Source organism: Equus asinus, chromosome 7 (assembly GCF_041296235.1).
Source record: "Equus asinus isolate D_3611 breed Donkey chromosome 7, EquAss-T2T_v2, whole genome shotgun sequence".
NCBI lineage: Eukaryota > Metazoa > Chordata > Mammalia > Perissodactyla > Equidae > Equus > Equus asinus.
In genome coordinates, this window is record NC_091796.1 from 6,491,221 (window position 1) to 6,514,102 (window position 22,882).

General features: G+C 35.0%; 1 protein-coding gene across 7 annotated transcripts in view; it reads left to right on the forward strand.

Moving 5' to 3' along the window:
* Window positions 1-19,818, forward strand: part of NETO1 (neuropilin and tolloid like 1) — a 104,420-nt gene extending 84,602 nt beyond the window's left edge. For 2 of the 7 annotated variants that reach the window (XR_011504363.1, XM_070512862.1), the window contains 4 exons: window positions 10,955-11,068; window positions 16,425-16,983; window positions 17,959-18,033; window positions 18,895-19,818. Coding sequence is in view for 4 of the 7 variants with exons in the window: in XM_070512862.1 (XP_070368963.1) it covers window positions 10,955-11,068; window positions 16,425-16,983; window positions 17,959-18,019 (734 nt within the window). In the remaining 3 variants the exon portion in view is untranslated. Of the gene's footprint in view, window positions 1-10,954; window positions 11,069-16,424; window positions 16,984-17,958; window positions 18,034-18,749 lie in introns of those variants that run through there. The other 5 variants (XR_011504362.1, XM_044774872.2, XM_070512863.1 and 2 more) reach the window with 5 other exon arrangements.
* Window positions 19,819-22,882: the final 3,064 nt, after the last annotated feature.

Consider the following 22,882-nt stretch of genomic DNA (forward strand, 5'->3'; position numbering starts at 1 on the left):
GTTAAGCCTCAATTCCTTTCCCAGAAAATGGAGGAGACACTACATGGCAGCTGTAAGTTTTAAATGCATGTGTCTGGAACAGAGCAAGTGATGGCTACTGTTGTGTCTATTAATGGGAAAGCAACATACGGAAACTTTTTAGTCAGTTGTTTCTCACTTTCAAATATAATGACAGTTTTTGAGCAAAGGACAGTGATACAAAATTGTATAATCTGCCAGGGACTCACTCCTCCTTCTTTCTTTTTAAGCATTTGATTGAGTCCAATTGCACCATAAAGAAAACAACAGTCAGAAATATCTTAATATTGAAGGTGATGGACATTGATTACTGACTTGGTCGTTTAACTCAAAACATTGAAAAAATTTATGCATATAGACATATAGTTTAGTGGAATAATTAAGATATAAAATTAGTTTCCTCAGGTAAATTTTTAGACTAAAACAATTGTCTTAAATAATTTTGACTTTTATGTGTGTTTGTTGAATTACTTAGAAAATTTTGCGGGATTTTCATTGAACTTTTTAGATCAACAGTGTCTTTAGTTAAAGTGTGGGTCTTCCAGGGATCCTGTGGACAAGAAGAAAGGCAGCAAAGTCCTTGTAATTTTTGGTAGGATCCTTGGGGATAATGTATATTAATCTCTTTGATTTTGACTTTATAGCTCCTGTAGTTAATGTCTGTCACTGAAAGTAGGCAGTATATGTTTGTTGCATGGAGACAGAAAATTATTATTCTGAATAGTTAGCATTTGAACTAGCTGAATCACAAGCTTGAGGTTACGGTGTTCAATTTATTCTCAACTCTAATCTTTATTTACTGCAATTCTCCCTTTTGGGACTTGGCATGTTCAACAATGAAACCAAATATAGTAACTTTAATAGAACAGAGTGTCTAAACTAACCAACTCTTGCAGATATGTGTACATCAGTCATGAAAGCAAACCCCGGGCCACACGTCCAAGTCCTATTAATGATCAGAGTGCAGACCCCAAAGAAGCGTCATCTCCTCCTTATTGTAATTGGCGTCCTGTCTAATTGCATACAATGAATAAATCATTGTGTAGCTGACCCAAGGCAGACATAATCATAGTATAAAAATGTGTGATAGTTTCTTAGAATCAAATCAAATGCATAAATCATGATGTGGTTCATACTCTTTGTGCAGAAAGAAATGGTCTATCTATGGAATATAATTTTCTCATGAAGATGTGTCTCTTTGCTTAATATGATGTCTTTTGGAACAGTAGAATGTGCAATTTTAGCAGAAAGAGGAGAATCCAATAAATGTGAATGGGATTAAATAGAAATTTGTGAACAAGAATTTCTTGTATTAAAAAAGGTTAAAATATGTCTTACTCAATAATACTGGATATTTTGACTGATAACTAAGTAACATTGGAACATAGAGTTTTTGAAGCAGATATTGATCTTTGCAAACATATATGAAGATGATAAAGGCGATGAAGAGAAGAGACACAAATCTATTTCTGGCCTCAAATCTGGTCAGCACTTTTCAAATAAAATGACATTTTCTCTAATTGCATAGCCCAAGGGCCATTTTAAGTTTAAAGTTTGGTGGTAGGGGAACATTTTCCATTTATTTTGGGAAAAACAAAACAAAACATTTGTTTTGGGGGCAATTCTGATGGCCAAATATATTTAATTTTTTTTACATTTTCTTTTTCTGTAGTTAGAATACTATGATTAAAAATGATACTTAGCAGCAAAAGCTATCCATTTTTGAATCTAGTTTTTAAAGTCTTTGAAACCTTACTGAGATGCTTACTCATAACCAAGATCTCTGATGTTTTGCATATTTTCTTCCATCAAATTCATTGAGAAAAGTTTATCTATTCCTTAGAAATTAAAATCGTTGTCAGAATTTAATGAGAAGATGGCATGTCATATTCCTTTTACTGCTTAAAGTATTTTTGTTCTGATGTCTAGTCAGTGGACAAACACTTATTAAGCACCTACAAAATGGCATGTGTTATTCTAAGCCCTAGTGATAAAGTCGGGGATAGAACAACTCCCTTGCCTCACATTCTTATAAGAGGAGGCAAACGATTTACAGGTTAGTTAATTAAAGAGGACGCACTCAAGTCTTAATAAGTGTATTGGGAAAAAAACCCAACATGGGCTAGTGTGGCGGAAAAGGATGCAGATATGAGTGCCCTGGGGTTGTGGTGGGTGATACTGGAGTTCAGGAGGAAGCTGGGTAAAGATTTTGGGCAAGCAGAAAGGATACTAAAAAGCTGGGGATTTAGTCTAACTTTACCCAGGAAGGTTTTGGAGTATTTTAAACAGGAGTGAAACAAAGTCTGATTCACACTTAAAAATGACCGCGGTTCCTCTGGCCGCTGTGTCCTTGGATCCATGTAGGAGACCAGTAGGTGAAAGGTAGTTTTGGCTCATTCATACCAATGGAGACGTTCCCAAGAGCTCAGAGTTGAGATAGAGCTGACAAAACTGAAGGCCAGTTTGATATGGGTGTCGAGGAGAAAGGACTCAAGGATGATCCTGAGCCTTTAGCCTGAACAGCTGAAAGGATGGGGATAGTCGTGCCTCATATTAACATCAGGAAGGTGTGTCGGGGGAGCGTTGAGGTGGGGTGAAGGAGTGATTAAGATGAGTAGGGTGATTTTCTGTGAGCCCTTCAAGCATATTCTATTTGGGATGGTAATTAGAAGTCCACGTGGAGATGTTATAGAGGAATTTGAAAGTGCGGGATAGATCCGGATGTCAGACAGGAGTCAGAGAGGGAAGTGTGAGCCCACAAGGAAACAATGTCAGAGGCTCTAAGTCTGATCGAGATCCCCCAGGAAAAGGTTGTGGATAGAGAAGAGAAGGGACCTCCCACGGCCCCAGGAACCTGACCCGGGGGGGGGGGGGGGGGGCGGTGTCTGAGAAGTCAGGGGAAAATTATTGGCTTTGTCACCTGAATTGATTAAAAGTATTATTGAAAAAAAGCATCTGAGTTTTTAAGTATGCTGGATTTTGCTATTTAGTATGAATTCTTTACCTAAATATATAATGTAAATATCTATCATATTTACGTATTTACAATAAATTTAAGCTTTATTTCCATCTCTCAGGCAAGGAAGTGATAGACTCTAGAGCATCTTGAGTGTCAGAAAGGTTTAATAAATCAGTGTCTTCAAGGCTGATGAAAGTTGAATTCAGAAAATGAAGCAAGGACATGTAAATGTGCTCCAAGCGATTTCCTCCTCCTGCTGCTTCTCCACACATTTCTGTGACCATTCCAATTTAAGATGGGAGGAAAAATGGAGAATAAAAAAGAGCTGGAGAAGAACCAAAGATGTGAGTGAAAGAGTGTGTGTGTGTGTGTGCGTGTGTGTGAGGCTGTGCCCACACAGGCCAGCACAGAGCCGGGGAGCTTTTGATAAACATCAAATTAAAGTTAAAAGGAAAGAATTTGAGGGCAGCAAGGAGAATGTGTGAGAAAGAACAAGATTTGGGCTGGAGGCTGAGAGACTTGAAGGGAAGCATCTGATCTTAAGCCCCAAGCTGTTATTTAGATAATATAAGGATTTTTAAAGGAAAATAAGATCAAACATCACTTCTATTTCCAAATTTTCTTGATAAAGCACGAATGTTCTTTGACTTTGAACTAATCTACCCATGTTAGTTTTACTAACCACAAAGCTCAAGTATTTGAAATATCAGTGTTTCAGAGAGGTGCCAGTTTTAGTTCCATTTTGTTTTAATATTTCCTGAGAGGTATTTAGAAGATTTCTGGATTTAAAAAGAAAGGGGGCAGGGCACGGGGGACGAGGGGTGGGTTGGGGGGGGGGGTGATAATAACCCTAATAGAATGAGCTAGTGACTAGCATTAAAAAGCAATTATAAATTAAAAACCTTTTAATTACAGAATTGCAGCAATATTTATAAACGTAACACAGTACTGAAAAATGATGATATATCTATGATTAAACTTTTAAGATTATAACATATGTTTTATGATTCTTTATTAAAATTTTAAATAAAACTTCCTTTATGTTGTGGCTGCTGTTCTTTCTCTTGTCCTCCCTTATCTAATTCAACTATGCTCAAAATTGTTATGCTTATCTTCTGCTGCTGTGATTTCTTAAGAATCAGCAATATAGGTGTAAAGGTTTGTTTGTCTCAGATGCATTCATCGTGATGGATTGAAACACTGTTTCACAGGAGTATGGTGCATGCTTGCCACCTAGTGGTAAGAATGGGAATATATGAGGATTTAAAAATGGAACTCCAAAGAAGGCAATGAACTCAGTGACATACTAAGTTCGTTAATTATTTTTAAATAAAATACAAATGCTATGTAAAAGCTATTCTTTTACTGGTTAAAATATGAAAGAGAAAATAAACTCTTTTTAGATTAATATTTGGTTTTCTTCATGAAAAGTTATATTTTCCCCAATTATAAAAAGCAACTGTGTGTGTATGCGTATATATATAGACACATATGTCTATAGCCATACTTTTACGTGGATGTGTATACATGGAAAATTTCTCAATAAAATTGAAATATAACTTTTAAATATCCTAGAAATAGCCGTCACTAACATGCTGGCTTAGTATTTCTGGTAAAATTTTCCATGTGTGTCTTTGTGTGTGAGATTTTATAATGTAAAATAATTTGTACCCTAATTTTTCACCCAACTTTATAATTTCCCACAGTATTGTATGATACCTTAAGAATTAGCAATTCTTCCCCTATTATGATTTTTGAACACTGGGGCAATACTTCCCAAGCTTTTGTTTTTGTTTTGTCTAAGTGGTAAACAAATAAAATTGGAGATGTTTGGATTAAGCAAAGTTAAACAGGCTTCTTTGGCATGCAACTTCTCTGGACAACACCCTGAAAATTACCAGAATGGTGACATGTAGGAGCACACGGGATTTCTCAGTCTCGCTAGTACACAGTACACTTCTTCCTTGCTAGAACAAAATGTTATATTAAATTTGTGTTTCAAAAAAATTTATTATAAAATACTTGGATAAGTATTCACTTAAGGCATTAAATTGGAATTTTAAAATTGAGCTTAAAGTACCGGTAGATAATCTCAAAATCTGCATCTGTGTATTGTGTTTCTCTGTTCTGAAAATTTTGTTACTACAGTTGTAGGACAATGCTGTCTCTTTCGGCCAAATCTCAATTTTATAGGATCACTAAAACCTTCAGAAAAGCTTTCGTGGACTTTATATTGTAGCCAAAAGGTTAAGATCTGTTCTCTTCTACACACTGTTTGTTTTGACTTTCCAGGATGGAAACTGAATATCTCTTTTTACAACTTGTTGTTAGAAAATGCATGTTACCTTGATGGTCTTGTTATCCTGTGAATAAAGGAATATCACAACTATCATATACATCTAAGCTGTGCTTCTATAAACTAGTATAAACACTTTAAAATCTGCATTTGCCATTGTATTTAACGTTAATAAATTCTGTTTTCTGTTTCTTTTTTAGAATTGATTTTTAATGATACTGTACACTGAGCATGGCTGTAGCAAAGGAATATACTCCCCAAGATATTAAAATAACTTAGTCAGGACATCTTAGTTTCAGGAAAGTTCTGGACATTTCTTAGAAAGGTGTGTTTATTGTGTACTTGGCTATAAAAAATGGAGACTGGTTATTGACTTGGTTTTTTCCTTCTACATGTAAATAATACAGCAAAACAGAAGCAAAGAGCTTGGAGCTGCAGCTCTCCGGTTTTCACATTAAATACATTACACATTAAATATATTTTGTTTTTTCACATTAAATATATTACAAATTCATATAATTACTTTCAGAAGAGAGAAGGGGTAAAAACTTCAATTTCTGCAAGTTGTAAGGTTAACTATTTGTATTGCCTTTCATTGTGTTACTTCACGTAATATCAGAATTAATTTAAAACCATTTTCAAATCAGAGAAGGGATTTATCAGCTTAGCACTTCGGATTGAAGCTCTGTGAAATGAATGCCTGGTGTTCTAGCATAAGGGCTTGGAGAAATACATCCTAGGGAAATTTAAAGTAAATATTCCTCCAGACATTTTTGAGAAAAAAGATGTGTCATTACAGATTCCTTTATTTTCCAATTTCTTCCAAGTGGCTGTAACGTGGGACGTTCTACAGCTGGTGCATTCAGGTGTGGTGCAATATGCTGGATGGCATGTTGGCCAGCATCTATCTGTTCTGATTGCTGGGTTTTGGTGAAGTGCTGATCGTTAAATATTTTAAATATTACCGCTAGACATAATAGTTAATAGATCTATGTATTGAAACCCATTTAATTATATTTTTATTATAATATTGTGCTAGCTAGAGAACAACTATGCTTTTTTGTTACATGAGAGAGTAAACGCTTCTATGTATAACTCATCTTTTTAGACAGCATTTATTGCACACTACTATGTATGAAGTGTCTACTCTGTTCTTTCAAATTTGCGTTCTCATTTAGTTTTAGCAAGAGATCTGTGAATGACAATCCTTACTTTATAAATTAGGAAATTTAATAGTAAGTCACTTAAGTTTTATATCTCATATCTCTCAAACATTGTAAGGTTTTTTGTAACTGTAGTAGTTCAAAACCAGTTTATGTGTATTTATCATAAACCATATGACAATATCTGTTACGGTTTTTTAAAGTTTATCACATTTAATTCTCATGACAACTCTATGTAGTAGTTAAGATTATCCCCAATATCTAGAGGCAAGCGGAAACTGGGAAAATTTAAGTAAAACTTGCTCAAGGTCACGCAATTTAGAAGTGGCGGACAAAGGTTTCAATCTCAGACATTTTGACTCCGAAACCCCTGTGCAATACTCTCCTTCTAGAACAGTTTACAATTACAGCTGCATGGTACGGCTGGCACTATCCTACAGTCTTTGCATAATTAAATCATTTAGGTAAGTATTACTTTTATCCCTATTTTACACATGTTGTAACTGAGTATGTGTTCATGGAAGTCGAGATCTGTCCTTGAGGATTATCACTCTTACCGGCCTAGACGCAGCTCCGCCCTCCATAGAGTTGTCAGGACTCCACCATCCCGGGACAAAGGGTCTGCAGAAGCCCTCTCTAAGCTTCGTTTTCACGTCCAGTCTCTTACACAGCCAGAAAAGAATGCTTTGGCCAAAAGCGTTTGTATTGGTGACGAGGGAGGAAGGGACAGTCAGGCAAGACTCACTTTGCTGTTATCATTTCCATCTCGTATATTCCCTGAAAGATTTAAATCCAGAGCAAGGCTGTGCTTGCACATGTGACATTCTTTTGGCTGACTAGAATATTTCACTACCTTCAATTTTCATTTTTTTTTCTTAAAAAGAAACACTTGGCATTAGATATGGATAATAAAATAGTGATGTTTGATAAACCTCCAATGAAGAGAAGTTGCAATAGCTGTGGTCATCATGTCTAAATATGCTTTAAAATTGTTCGGAGACGAAAAGCAGTGACAAATATGTAGTTTCTTCTGTGTGCTTAATTTTTTAACATCAATGTGAAGCTATATTTGCTATTCTGAAAGCAACAGAAGACCTAGTTTCAGAAATAAGTAGATTCTTCTGATCATGGAAACTGCCCGTGTGAGGTACTCTGAATTTTGAGCATTGCTTCATTAGCTGCAACCTTATTATAAGTAAACCTCAACTTTGGGCTGCTTCTAGATAACCTTAGTAAATAAGGCAGCTGCTTTTTAAGAGGCAATGGCTTTTGACAATGCATACGAACTTCTGAGCAGAGTAAGTCCTCTATAAATTGGTGGAATATGTGCTTTCTCAGCAAAAGTAAGAGAGCCAAAAAAAATGCTGCTGAGCTTTCTTTTCTGGGAGTATCACAATATGTACTGTGTTTGAAGACTCTGGCATTGCAGGTGCATTCTCCATCAATAAACACACCTGTCGAGTCTTCCGTTCTCCGGGGTACTCAGGTATGCAGCCTGGCCAGAGTTAAACTTTTGCTCAGTAATACTAATCAATTAAAAATACCTGTTGAATATTTACTACAAGCCTAGAAATGCTAACAGGTTAAAGACGTACCATACCAAGAAAATTCAGAATACAATAGATTTCATTTTTAGCATCTATGCAACAAAATGTGTTCTTGTTCAAAGAATGTAAGTCGTTATACATTTGTTTCTTAGCCATTGCAAGATTTGCTTGTTTATTTAGTTGTTGTTGACGTTTGCCTAGCAAGTCTATAAATATTAAGGAAAGTAAGGGAGAAGAGATGCAGAATAGTACCAGGAATAACTTTTTTAAAAAGCAAGAATCATTTCAGTTAACTGGCACATTTGCATGATTATTTAGTGTCACGAGGTTTCAGGAATGTGATTTATTGACAGTCCTGGATTATTGGGTACATTCCTACCCAGACCACCAATATTTAATGATAACTGATTCTGGCACATTGACTGATAGTTTATAAGACGTTTTCATGACTACTAAGCAGCAGAATAAGAAACAAAATCACATTTGGAGAACTTGGAATTCAAATCTCAGTGCTTTTAGCAACATATTATTGTACTTCACTCAACTGCAGAGTGCAATTTTATTTTTACTTACATATTGATTTATCTATTTTTTGCTGAGGAAGATTTGCCCTGAGCTAACATCCACTGCCAGTCCTCCTCTTTTTTTTGTATGTGAGACACCTCCACAGCATGGCTGGTGAGTGGAGTAGATCTATACCTGGGATCTGGACCCGCAAAGCTGGGCTGCTGAAGCGGAGCGTGCAAAACTTTAACCACCTTAATTTTTTTTAACTAACCCATCCTATTGAATAGTAATTATAATAACTTTTCCAATTCATTCTGGAAAGTCAATATTGCTCTTTTAAATATGCTCTTTTAAACATATTCTGTACTTGATGGTTAACTGTAACTTCAAAGCCGCCACAATTTATTAGGTATTAAATGTTTTTTGAATTTTTTACTAAAGCATGTTGCAGTCATTCTAATCTATTTGCAGAAAACACGTTTTTGTTCTGTGTACACATTTTGACAACAGTTTTTATCTGTTTAACAGACCATATCAATTCCGCAAAAGCCATTATGGTGGGCTACAGAAATTTGAATTTAGTTCCTTACTAAAAAGCAGATTTTCTCAATAATTTATCAAATAATTAAATTTTACGTTATGGAAGTTTTGTACAATGCTTAACAAATCACTAGCCCAATAAAATGCTAAGCATTATCCATTTCAAAATGACTACTGTATATTTTCTACTCTATTTTTTGTAGGAAGATTAGCCCTGAGCTAACTGCTGCCAACCTTCCTCTTTTTGCTGAGGAAGACTGGCCCTGAGCTAACATCCATGCCCATCTTCCTCTACTTTATACGTGGGACGCCTACCACAGCATGGCTTTTGCCAAGCGGTGCCATGTCTGCACCTGGGATCTGAACCGGCAAGCCCTGGGCTGCGGAGAAGCGGAGTGAGGGAACTTAACCGCTGCGCCACCGGGCCGGCCCCCTTTTCTACTCTTCAATGCATTTTTTTTTTCCCAAAATGACTGTTAGAACTTTTTCACTCTTTAACCAGGGACCTAAAGTCAAACCAAGTGAAGGGAAGAAGAAATTCTGTTCTTTCGGGAAGGTGGGCGGAGGAGACGGGTGTAGAGAGCCGGCAAGACTCACTTTGCTTGAGTTAGCTACATCTTTACCGTACCTTGATTTTCAAAACTTGAGTGTTTGGGGGTTTTTGTTGGGGATTCCTGTAGGTGTGTTAAAATAAACTAAGTTGCCTTATGCAAAGCATTTTCCTGACAATCTTGGTTAATATCGCATATACATTTAAAGAAGGGAGCTTTCTAAAATGTCTACCATATATGGTTTTGAAAGTGAAAAATCCTTTATACTGTGACTGCTGTATTTAGATAATATTGATCATTAATAAACCTTTACTGATTGATTAACCACTGTAAATTTTGTTTTGTGTCTAACATGTTTTTCTAGAATGCCTATCCTTAAAAGGCTCACAGAACTATTATTGAAAAAAATAAACACTAAAATTACATTTTATGAGATATGTGGGGTGATTACAAAGGTAAAAACAAAGCTTAGCTTTAAAGCACTGTCAGAAACTCTAATCCTAATGCAGTATTGCTCTAAGACTGATTATTCTAAGTATCCTCTTACTCTGATAAGGAAAGAAATCTTTTTCCTAATATTGAAGTCATATCTAACATCGTACTTTGCTATCTTGAACTCTTCACTATTTCTCATATTCGTGTAGCCAAATTGTCCACCTTCTTGGAGTTCTTATTTTACCTCCCAGTGCCCTAAATGTGCATCATAATCTGGAGATTATGGATCATCATACCTAAAGTTACCATAATGTGTGAAATATATACAAAGTAGGCTAATTTCATCACCACAAATATGTTAAATGTTGACAAAAATGATATGTGTTTTTCTTAGGTTGTTCAGGATTAATTTCCCCCGTTCTGAATTTCTATGGCATTCTTTGTTTTTTTCATACGCTTAAATAATGTTATAGAGTTTCCTTTCATATATATCTTCTTCATTAGTATTTTGTAAGCATATACTTTTCAAAATTATTTCAGTATTTCAATTAAGCATGTTTGCACAGTACAACTAAATTTATACGCATGGAATTTCAGTGTAAAGCATACTGTTATGCATGTGGTGGGCACGGAAGTTTTGCTGAATGAGTGCACCAAGTGAAAAAAAACCCATATGGATGACATACTTCATTTTTACAATTGAAAACATCCCCGTGCCAATTTTATAAGCTGAGCACAGCCAGAGGAATGCCAGCTCTATTAGTAACACAAGAAGTAATTACCACTACAGCAGCACTTCTGAGAATGGGATGTCGGATCATTTGATTTGACAGCAAATTATCATTGTAATCTTTTTGTTTTTCGATTTGTAATATGAGTGATTTACTACTGCGCCTCAGTTGCAACACTGTTTCTTTGTCTTTTTCTTCTTGTTTTAGCTCCCTGTGAAGGCAATACATTCTTCTGCCATAGTAACATGTGTATTAACAATACGTTGGTCTGCAATGGACTCCAGAACTGTGTATATCCTTGGGATGAAAATCATTGTAAAGGTAATGATGAGTCCTTGAAATTTTAAAAATCCCTCTGCCTGTAGGGTGGGAAGAAGTTGATTCCAATGTTTATATGTATCAGACAGTCAGACTGTAGAGTGGCTTTTATGAACTTCATGCATGTTTTATCATCCATTTATAAGCTTTTTTCTTTGCTTTTGTTTGTGCTGTTTCCTCATTCGTTAATACACAGTGGACTATCCTTAACACTTGAATGCTCATTAAAGACGTCTCCTAGGGGATGGAGAGTGGGCAAAAGGGGTAAAGGAGCACATATATATGGCGATGGCTGGAAACTAGACTGTTGGTGGTGGACATGATGCAGTCTATACAGAAGCTGAAATATGATGATGTATACCTGAAATTTACGCAATACTATAAACCAATGTGACCTCAATAAAATGAATGAATAAATAAATAAACTGCTGTTATGTCTTAAAATAAAAACGTAAACCGTCTTCCAAGAAAAAAAAAACCCAGACATCTCCTTATTCGAGCCTGCAGAGCCATGGAAAGGGAGTCGCATCTTTCAGTGTAGTGCATTGTTTCCTCTCAGACCCGGTGCCCCTTAATCTGTGGCTGCACCTCTCACTTATTCTGGTTTGTCTTCATTGGACATTGTGCACATACTCTAGAGATAAAGCAGATTGAAGGAACATTTGTGCTTTCAAGTACTTCCAGCCGCTTAACTTGACTTAAATTTTGTTACCAAAATGCATTTCTTCCTTTCCAATGAAAATAGCTTCCAGCGCCCCTCAGTCCCTTAGGGAGACTGTACACAAAGGTTTCTTTATGTAGACAGCAATCCTTGGCTTGCTTATAAACGTTGCATCTTTTAGTTAAGTTGAAAATGCCAATATACTCTTTTATTCAGATCCAATATTAGCCAATTTGCAAAGGAAAAGAAACAGGCAAATAACTCTTTCATGCAAGTCTAATATTATCTACTAAAATGTCTTCTGTGGATAGAAGATGAAAGGCATTGCCACAGTAGCCCTGGTTCATACAGTCAATAAGAAAGGCAGATCCTGGATCAACTATCTTGATGGTGGGATATGGGCAATGATCAGTTTGTGTCCAAGGAAACCCTTTGGAGTGGATGGAAATTAAACATTTTGTGCAGAATCTTAATACAGCACTACTAATGCTTAGTAGTCGCAAGCAGCTTTGTTTGCTAATGTGGCTTTGTTCCCACACGTATCAGGAACATTTGACATGAGACAGTAATCAAGAAGATATGAATGGAGGTGCATGATGAACTCCCATGTTCATCTGTTCCAGGTGGCACAACCACTATTCTGATTTCTAATTCATTGTCTTGTGATGGGAGAACATACCTTTCATGATTTCAGTCATGTTGAATTTATTGGAATTAGTTTTATGGCCTAGCATAGGTATGGCCCAGCATGGCGTATCCTAAAAAACGTCCCCTTGAAAAAAATGCATTTTGTTGTTGTTAGGTGAATTGTTCTAGAAGTAGGTTTATGAGATTGTTCAGATCTTCTATTTCTATTTTTATTTTCTACCATGTTTTATCCATTATTAAATGTGCCTATTGTATTCTCCAACTATTCTGGCTGAATTGTTTGACTCTTTCTTCAATTGCATAAGCTTTTGTTAGGATCCATATATATTTTAAAATGTTCCATCTTCCTGATGGATTGACTCTTCTATTGATTGTTATAAAACTATCTCCTTATTTTTAGTAAATTTTTGTTGTCTTAAGGTATACTTTGGTGTTAGCCTGTCCACTCCAGCTTTCTTATGATTGTGAGTTGTATGGTCAATCTTTTTCCATCCTTTTGCTTTCAGTCTATCTGTCTCTTTGAATATAAAGTGTGTCTCCTGTATGTAGCATTAGTTGGATCTTATTTTTTGATCCATTCTGAAAATCCTTGCCTTTTCTTTGGAGTGTTTAACCCTTTTGTATTTAATGCTGGTATTGAGAGAGTTGAGTTTACGTCAGTCATTTTACTTTCTGTTTCCTATATGTTTCATGTACTTTTTGTTTCTCTTTTCTTCCTTTATTGGTCTCTTCTGCATTAAGTGAATATGTTTTAGTGTAACATTTTAATTCCTTCAGTGATTTTTCAGTGTATCTTTTTAGTTATTTCCTGAGTAGTTGCTTTACGGCGAGAGCCTAACTTCTCAAAATATATTTCAGATTTATACTAACTTAATTCCAGTGAGATATAAAAACATTATTCTAATAGCTCTATTATCTCTTCTTTTTTTACCTATTACTTTATACATCTTATATCCATGTGTGTTACAAATCCAAGAATACATTGCTATAATTATTATTTTATGTAAACTTACGTCTTTAAAAGAAGGTGAGAGAAGAAAGGAGAGCAAGTATATATATTAATATAATTCATTATATAACCCTTATTATTTACCATTTCTGATTCTTTTCATTTGTTTTGGTGGATTCACATTACCATCCAATGTCATTTCCTTACTCTGGGAGTTTTCCTCCCACCCATCTCATTTGTACTGTTATATTACATTTCTATAACCTGTAAGCGCAACAATATGATTTTATACATATAATATTGATTTTTTAAAAAATTAAGGGAAGAATGCAGAAGAATATGCAACTATACTGTCCTTTGTCATTATTTACATAATTGCCTTTATTGGCAACATTTATTTTCCTGCTTAATTTATTGTCATTTTAAATTTTTCATGTGGATTTGGATTACTGTCTGCAGTTATTTGCTTTCAATCCCTAAAATTTGTTTTGATATTTCTTTTAAGGCAAGTCTTTCAGCATTAAATTATGTTATTTTTGTTTATTGGAAATATCTTTATTCCATTCTCATTTTTGAAAGTTAGGTATGCTGAATATTAGATTTTTGGTTGACAGTTTTCGGTTTGTTTTTGCCTGCAGAATTTTGAGTATGTCATCCTCTGCCTTCTGTCTTCTGTAATTTCTGATGATAAATCAGCTGTTAATCTGATTGGGGTTCCTGTCTACGTGATTATTTTTCTCGTTTCTTTTAAGATTTTCTCCTTGTCTTCCAACATTCCAACTATATGTTAAAGTGTGGATCTCTGCCTTTATCTTACTTGGAGTTAGTTGAAATTCTTGGATGTGAATTTGTTCATCAAACTTGGGACGTTTTCATCTTTTATTATTATTTTTGTAGTATTTTTCCTGTTGCTTTCTCATTCTCCTCTCCTTATACTCCATTACCTTATGTTGGTGCATCTGATACTTTGCCTCATTTTTCTGAGGCTTTTTGCTCTTTTTCTGATTGCATAGTTTTCATTTATCTTGTTTCGAGTTTGCTGATACTTTCTTCCTCCAGCTGAAATATCCTCATTCTAGTGAAATTTTCATTTTAGTGATTGTACTGTTCAACTCTAGATTTTCCATTTTTCTTTTTTATAATTTCTATTTTTATTGATATTCTCTACTTGATGAGGCATTATCCTCATATTTTTCTTTACTTCTTTGATCATACTTTCCTTTAGATCCTTGAACTTATTTTATAACGGCTGCTTTGAAATCTTTGTCTGCAAAGTCTCAAAGGCTTGTATTTTCCTGTTTCTTTACATGCCTTGTAACATTTTGTTGAAAACTGGACATGGATAATATATTGTAACAACTCTGGATACTGATTCCTCCCTGCCCAGGGCTCCTTATCATTGTTTTCTTATTTACTTGTTGATAAGTGTAGACTTGGCTGGCCTATTTCGGTGACTCTGTCCCTGATGTTGCTCCGTGAAGACCATGGCCCTGAGCACCTTACTCTCACCCTCAGGTGACCATGGTTTAACAAGACTCTCCCTGTTCTCTCTCTTTAGCTGTCTGCCTGTTGGTATCACACCCAGCTATTACTCTCCACTAGTTGCTGGATGATTGCTGTCTTGTTTTGACAATGCCCAGAAACATAAATTGTTCTATGATCTGATCCAGTTAGATTCAGTTTCTTTGCAGGGGTAGTTTTTGAGTCCAAACTTTTGGTTTGTTCCAAACCAAGAGGGTTCTTCTTGGCTGTTACTTTCTTGGTTTATTATGTTAACCTTCTAGCTGTTCTGAGGTTTGGCTTGTGGCTACTAAGGAGCTAATAACCTCCTCCTAATTGCTTACCAGAAAATTTCCATTGTTTTGAGATTTCCTTAGGCTTGAACTTCTCTACACTCTGTTCCAAGTAAAGTAACTTTGTTTAGGGAAAGCTATAGTGCTCTCTGTTTTTGTGACCTGCCTCTCTTCATGGGCATAGCGTCTGCATTACTGCTTTGGGTGAAGAGGGGGCAGGGAAGTGACTCAGTTTCTCAGAGTAACACCCTTGCTTTGTGAATAGGGCACTGGGTGAAGGTGGCAACATCTGGTTTGCTCAGCTTGCCTCTCCAGGCAGTTCTGCTCTCTGAGTGAGCTGGGGCAAGTGTGATTGCGGCCAAGCATTCTCAGCCTACTGTGCCTGGTGTAGACGTTCTGCCCTACCAGTGGGGGCTGGGAGGAGGAAGGGAGCCCCTGACATCTCAGCCACTCTTGTCTGGAATAGAGCATCTGCGGTATGGATCTGGGCTTGGTGGGCATTGAGAACTGCTGGCGGCTTGGTCCTCCTGGGGAGATACTGTAACTCTAGGCTGGGAGCTGCAGGGAGAGGAGGCCTGTGTTGTGTGAAACTTCCCTGAGTAGACATTCCATCATGATAAACTGGAGTTGGGGGAGCTCAAAAGCCACAAACTCTCACTATTCTTAAAAAAATTTAGTAGATTTTCTTGTACCTCTATTAGCTGTATGCCATTAGGACAATTTCCAGAAACTTTAAATGGTTGGGTTTTTTTTTTTGTAAATGCTTTTTACTAGTTATGGTTGTTTCGTTGGGGGAAAGGCCCACAGAAGCCCTCGGGCCACCATTCCAGAAGTGTCTGTCATAAAGTTTGATTATCTTTTGGTATCAGGATATTGTTGCTACTTTGACTTATCTGCATCAGGAAGAAAATCAGAACAATATAGGTATATTAGCACCCTCAATAGTGGAGTTTGGAGGTTTTCTTACACCTATGAGAAGAAAGAATTTACTGTTTTTAACATTGCCGGTTGCTTCCCAAATGTCATGCTAAAGGTCTTACAAGATCTTCTCCAAACATATATTTACATTTAAAATAGGGATGCTGGGCAATGGGAGGGCTGTTTCTAAGGCTAGAAGATAAGCCTTTGTGAAAAGTGAAAATTTTTGTATATTTTTAAAGATTATTTTTATGTTACTTTAAGCCTATAAAAATTTTGTGCTCAGCCTATTTCATTTTAAAGTTCTCGTTATACACTTTGACTGCCATATTAATACGTGGTGGGTTGTTTCTTGTTTTGTTTGTTGTTTTCACTCTCCTCGACCTGTAGAAAAGAGGAAAGCCAGCCTGCTGGACCAGCTGACCAACACCAGTGGGACTGTCATTGGAGTGACTTCCTGCATTGTGATCATCCTTATTATCATTTCTGTCATTGTGCAGATCAAACAGCCTCGTAAAAAATATGTCCAAAGGAAATCGGACTTTGACCAGACAGTTTTCCAGGAGGTGTTTGAACCTCCTCATTATGAGTTATGCACACTGAGAGGGACAGGAGCTACAGCTGACTTTGCAGATGTGGCAGATGACTTTGAAAACTACCATAAACTGCGGAGGTCCTCTTCCAAATGCGTTCATGACCATCACTGTGGATCACAACTGTCCAGTGCGAAAGGCAGCCGCAGTAACCTCAGCACAAGAGATGCTTCTGTCTTGACAGAGATGCCCCCCCAGCCCGTCAAACCCCTCATCCCGCCCATGAACAGAAGAAATATCCTCGTCATGAAACACAACTACTCACAAGATGCTGCAGATGCCTGTGACATCGATGAGATTGAGGAGGTGCCCACCACAAGTCACAGGCTGTCCCGACATGATAAAGCCGTCCAGCGGTCAGTATCAATCGATTTTTTGATGACAACTATAACCTGAGGACTGAAATGCTTCCAGAATATTGTGTTGTATTTTGTCTTCATATTTCAGTTTCTCTTTTTATTAATGATTTAAACCATAGTGTCTCAACTTTTTCCTCTTCTTTTTCCTTCTCAGTGCTATCCATACTCTTCCTAAATCCCATATATGTATATATGTGTATGTCTGTGAGCACACACACAGACCAAAGATAGTTCATTTATTTCTATATATATAACATTTATTCAGAAATCATGGCTTTAATTTATATCACAAATTTATATTGCTAATTTGCTTCCACATGGTCATGAATGTTGCTCTAATCAATATTTATATATTTTAAGATATGAAATGATATTTGGACATAAATGCCTTACCAAGATGGTTAAGCCATCTTGTTGAATAATTTTAATGTAAAAATAACATATTTTGCAATATAATGTATTATATTTTTGGTATGAAAGTGAAAAACTTTTTTTCCACATATCACATAATACTTACATTACAAATTGCATTTGACAACATAGTATGCTAAAATACTAAACATTTATATTTAAACGTAGCAAGAATTAGTAGAAATGTTTTCCTTTTAATATAAAGACAATGTTATCTGTATTGTATTATTAGCCCTAAAATTAATAAACTTTTGAGGAAAGAAAATTTAATTTTAGAAAAAATTTATTTTAAATCTCCCAATCCAATCTACTTGTGTTTTGTTTTGCATGTTTCCTAGCATTTAGTTTGTTTTATAAATGTCCATACTTTCTCAATTCATTCTACATCTTCCAAGCCTAAACTATTTTTAGTTGATTTAGTACTTTTGCATGCTGATGGAAAAAAAATCTATCTCCTCAGTTCTATGAATTTTTAAGAATGCTTTTAAGTAAATGTTTGTATGCATATTTATTTTTTGTGCAAATATTACTTTGTTGAATGAAATAGCCATAACATTCCAGGTTCTGCCTCATTGGGTCTCTAAGCAAACATGAATCTGAATACAACACAACTAGGGTCTAAAAAGAAAATTCAAGGTAAGCCAATGCCCTCGGTTCCTTCTCTCCCTTTGTTGTATTCTGTTATGTTTTGTTTTGTTGCAATGTCTTGTAGTTTTTTAGGGAATGTGCTATTTATTCATTTCTTGAGATGTGTGTTTCATAACATTTTATAATTAGAAATATAATGGATTTAATGCTGATGGAGAGATGCCTTTTAGTAGATGTATCTTTAAAATAAATGTTAATATTCTTACCATCAGGCCTTGTACTGCAAGGTCATTAAAAGGGATGTTCAATTAACAAGTTAAATTTTATGTGTTTTAAGGAAAAAAATTAGTGAACTCTTCAAAGAAATACCAGAATAAACCCAAGGTTTTCATAATAAAAAATCTGAATGTTGTCTCAATATAACTGGAGTCAATATATAAAACCGGTAATAATTTTATTGATTTAACTTGGCAATATTTTACTCAAAACTCATACACTAAGTATTTGGTGGTACTTTTACAATTTGCGCACTCTTATTTTTGCATGAATATGTAGCTTATTTCATCAAAATTAAATGCAGCATGTTATGTCAAATTTTATGAGATAAAATTTGAATGCTTGATAATGTACAATGTTCCATAAATACCACTTGTCTATGTGCACATCTATTTTGTCATCGGGTATCATAATGGCTTTACTTTTACCACTTGATAAGTCTATATCTATATTAGACTAATTCGTCTCCAATTAAATTTGCTTGACAGCTAATCTCTTCAAAACTCTTCAAGCCTACCAACTATTCTTGAATTAGGTGAATGCATTTCCGTGCTCTATATTACCTTGATAAATTGGTGTATTTGTATGCATTTTTCATTGGGAGAAAATGTTTTAACTGTGTTTTATTTTCAGAGAAGAACTATTTATACAAACATGGGGACTGTGAAAAGAAAATTCTATAGTGAATTGTGAAAAGTGGACATATTTCTAAATTCATTCCACTGCCTTTATCCAAACTTAAGAATTACAGACATTTGTTATTTCTTCGGCAAGACATCCCCGCTGCACAATGATATGTTCATTTCGTAATTTGGTTGCTGGCCACCAAGTGCTCCTTAGTTTTTAAATACATTTTGAGATTTACTGGAAACTTGAAGAAGAAATTAGTTCCTGATTAAGACTCTCCCAACTTTATTTTTACTGTCAATTTCACTTTGTTTCTATGTTGTTTTATGTCTTTGTTAGATAATTGTACATTGTGTGATATGTGAAAAAACACAATTTGGGATGAACTTTATGTTACTTGTACATTGTTTTCATTATATAGACTGATTGAGAATAGTGCGCTCCTGAGTGATTTTGAACATGCTCCAGTGAAAAATGAAAACATGGACCATGGAGACACCAGCTAGAGGTTTCATGGACTAGAAGCATCTATTGTTGTGTTATGATTAAACGCAGCCAAAAGTAATGAGTAAAACTGCTAGATTGCAATAAGAAAAATCTCTTTTTTTGGCCTTTCCTATATACCCCCGATTTCTTTTTTGTTTTATATCAAAGGAAGATACCGAGTTTCAGAAGTAGTTTTTGAAATTAGGTATTTTACCATTCATACCCTTGAATAGAAATGTTTTTTGATTAAATACTTAGCAATAGGATTGAATTGCATGTCAGTACTGGATATTTGAGTTGGAAAAATATCCTTTTTATTAGACACATTGTAAAAAGCATGCATTCTTGAATACTGCTGTTAACTCTTCCATTTCTTTGTGTCACATGCTTGCTACTTGTAACTTTTTATATAAAGATATATAAAAATGTATAATAATTTCCTAACTTGAGTTAAGAGAAATGTTTTCTTCTATTAGAGTGATAAAAAACTCACTCACATAAATACACACTTTATATCAACTGTTTCCACATTTTAGGCTACAGGATGTCCTTTGGTATGGAGGCTTACTTCTCCAAAATTTGATTTCTAAAATTTTATGGAATATGTTCTCCTTTTAGAATAGGAAAGTCCTTTTTAAATGCTTTAAAAAACCAGGCCAATTTATGACCCAAATTATACCATTCTGAGTTGTTCTCATACTCAGGCACACATACAATACCTGAAAGCTTACTAATTATGGTGTGTTTAATATAAATAAAGTAAAATGATATAATATGTTTAATTGCTGTTGAATTATATATACACTCTATAAAGTTTGATTTAGTGGGTGGGCACTTTTAAAATATTGAATGTGTATTCTTAGAAAATAAATTTGAAAAATCAGAATTAGTATAAATCTGCTTACCAGCATTTCCAAAACTGCTGAATTCTCTGAGGTTCTGTCCTTTAGATAGCAAAGCAGTCTGGTCTATCACAATCCAAACCTCGTAACTCCAGCAGGCTTCACGAATCCAATAGGTGAATTGCTCACATACACCTCTGTTAGGAATTCAATTTCATACACGTTACAAAAACAAATAAATGAGAAAGAAAATTTTATGATACAAAATTAAAGAATTACCATAGCAATTCTGAATAATATATATTGAAAAAATATTAATCTACAGAAGGAATCGCTTGCATGAATTTGATAAACTGGTGAACAGAAAAAATATATTGAACATGATAAAGAAATGGTATTTTTACTGTTTTACTGTATATTTTTATACACCTTGCTTATGTTAAAATTTAGCCTTTTTTGTTTGACTTGACTGATTTATTTATTGCCATGCCTACTTTTATGCCCTTTAATTCAAAGTTAATGCATCCAGAGATTTTTTTTTGAAGTGCTAGTTATGTTTTATACTACTGTCTCTATTTAGAAATCTTCATAGGACTCCTTACACTTTGAAGGAATAATCTCAAAAAAGTATGATATTTATGTCAAGACATTTTATTTATGACAGGAAAATAAATTAGGTGAACCGCTTATTGTCCTGTAGCTGTCCACAGCCTTCCAGCTCTTCCAGCTCTTCCTAAATATATAGAGTGCTTCTGATCTGCTGGTTCACTGCTTAAAAGATATTTGCACCAGAGATCCATTAATGGAGACTTTTAAAACCAAATCCAACTTCACTAAGTATAATGATAAAGACGGATTGCTTACATGTATTTAATAGACAACAGCTCCATGGGTAAACAAAAATATTTCAAATAGAAATAGGCCTCCTCAGTGGCAATACCAAAAATATGTAAAAATGGGCATTGACTCATCAGAAAAGAAGACAGTGCTGATGCCGGGGAAGGGACCGGGAGGCATCTGTCGTCCCTGGCAGTAACTCTGGGTGCTGGATCTTGGGAACGTGGGGCTCCACTATACCTGGGAGGCCCCTGGAGGAGGCTCTTTAACAGCCAGTGTGGAAATCTATCAATATATTAAAAACTTCTATCTACTGGTTACGTCAGATCATATCACCTGACTATCAGTCTTTGATTTACGTTCACACGGGGCGATACATGTAGATAAGGAATGAGATGCTTCAAGACTTTCAAATCAAGTTATTTTAATAAATAAATATATTTTTGATAAAGTGAATTCAAATTACTGACACAAGTGCTTTATTAATTCCATAAGATGTTTTCCAATGGCATAATTACAGACTATGTAAGTTAATTTGAAAATAGCTCTTTTCATTTCATTTCTCTCTGTTTGAATTCACTTTCCAAGTCTGGGAGACGTATCATGATTATGGGCAACACCTATGAAATCTGAATTAAATTTTTTACTTCTGTCCAAGTGCAGTTTACCCGCCAAATTCAAGGTTGGTGTGCTGATTGGGAAATAGGAGTTTTTGTACCTGATTTTATATACATGCCATTTTACACATCATATTACAAAATAGACATATATAATGTTTGATTTGACATAATTAACTTCCACTTGATTAGATAATTAAAATGTGGCTATAAATCTAATTGGAGATCAATGTCTTTGGGCTTTTAAAGGAGGATAATCCACATTGTAGAGATGCTGGTTTTTCTGTTTCACATTATTTTTTTCTGTGAAAATGATTTCACTGAGTCTAACTGACTCCATAAGCTGTTATTCCCGATATTTAATAAAGTTAGGTCTTCGACATTACTTGATTATTCACTTAAGCTATTGCATCAACTTTTTCTACACTTGTCCCTTAAGAATTTGGGTTTTCCTCTAATTTGATAGCTTTTTAAAAAAATTCCTTGAATGGATTTTCCTTGACCTCAGAATATCATAATAAATTGCAAAATATGATACTGGTTCCTGTTACCTTAATCAAAATAATGGCAAATAATTTATTGATGTTTTGGTGATAGAATAAATAATAGCATTTTATCTTATTATGAAGTTTGTATATTTCAATGACGAAAATGAGTCCTGTCAGTTTCCAACTCTGGAGGCAGATTAAATAAAATCTTTAAAATCCTCTGGATCCTAAATGCATCTGATCTGAAGAGTGAGTTTCAGTTCTGTCCAAGTTCATTGAAGCGAGTTACTTTCTATATCATGTCAACCTATGAATTCTTTCCTCCCTGTGCTCACTTCTATTATTACAGATGGTCAGCCAAGAAATTGTTAAATATACAAAAGAATAAAATAAATAGGACTTGAAATAATTATTAATCTCATCCATTTAATTCATATTTCCCATTTCTCTCATAAAGATTGAATAAATTAGCAAAATAAAGTATAATGTTAAATCACCAGACATGTTTTTATAAATAATCCTGTTCAGTAAGTATGATGCCCTTTGTTAATGTAGAATTATCCTGATTAATTTTATTAATGAATCTTTTTAAATTGTACTGAAAATTTCTTTAACTGAATTATACCATTCAAGTAAATCCAACAGTATAATAAAAACAACAAATATTGGGGCCGGCCCCATGGCCGAGAGGTTAAGTTCACGTGCTCCGTCAGAGGCCCAGGGT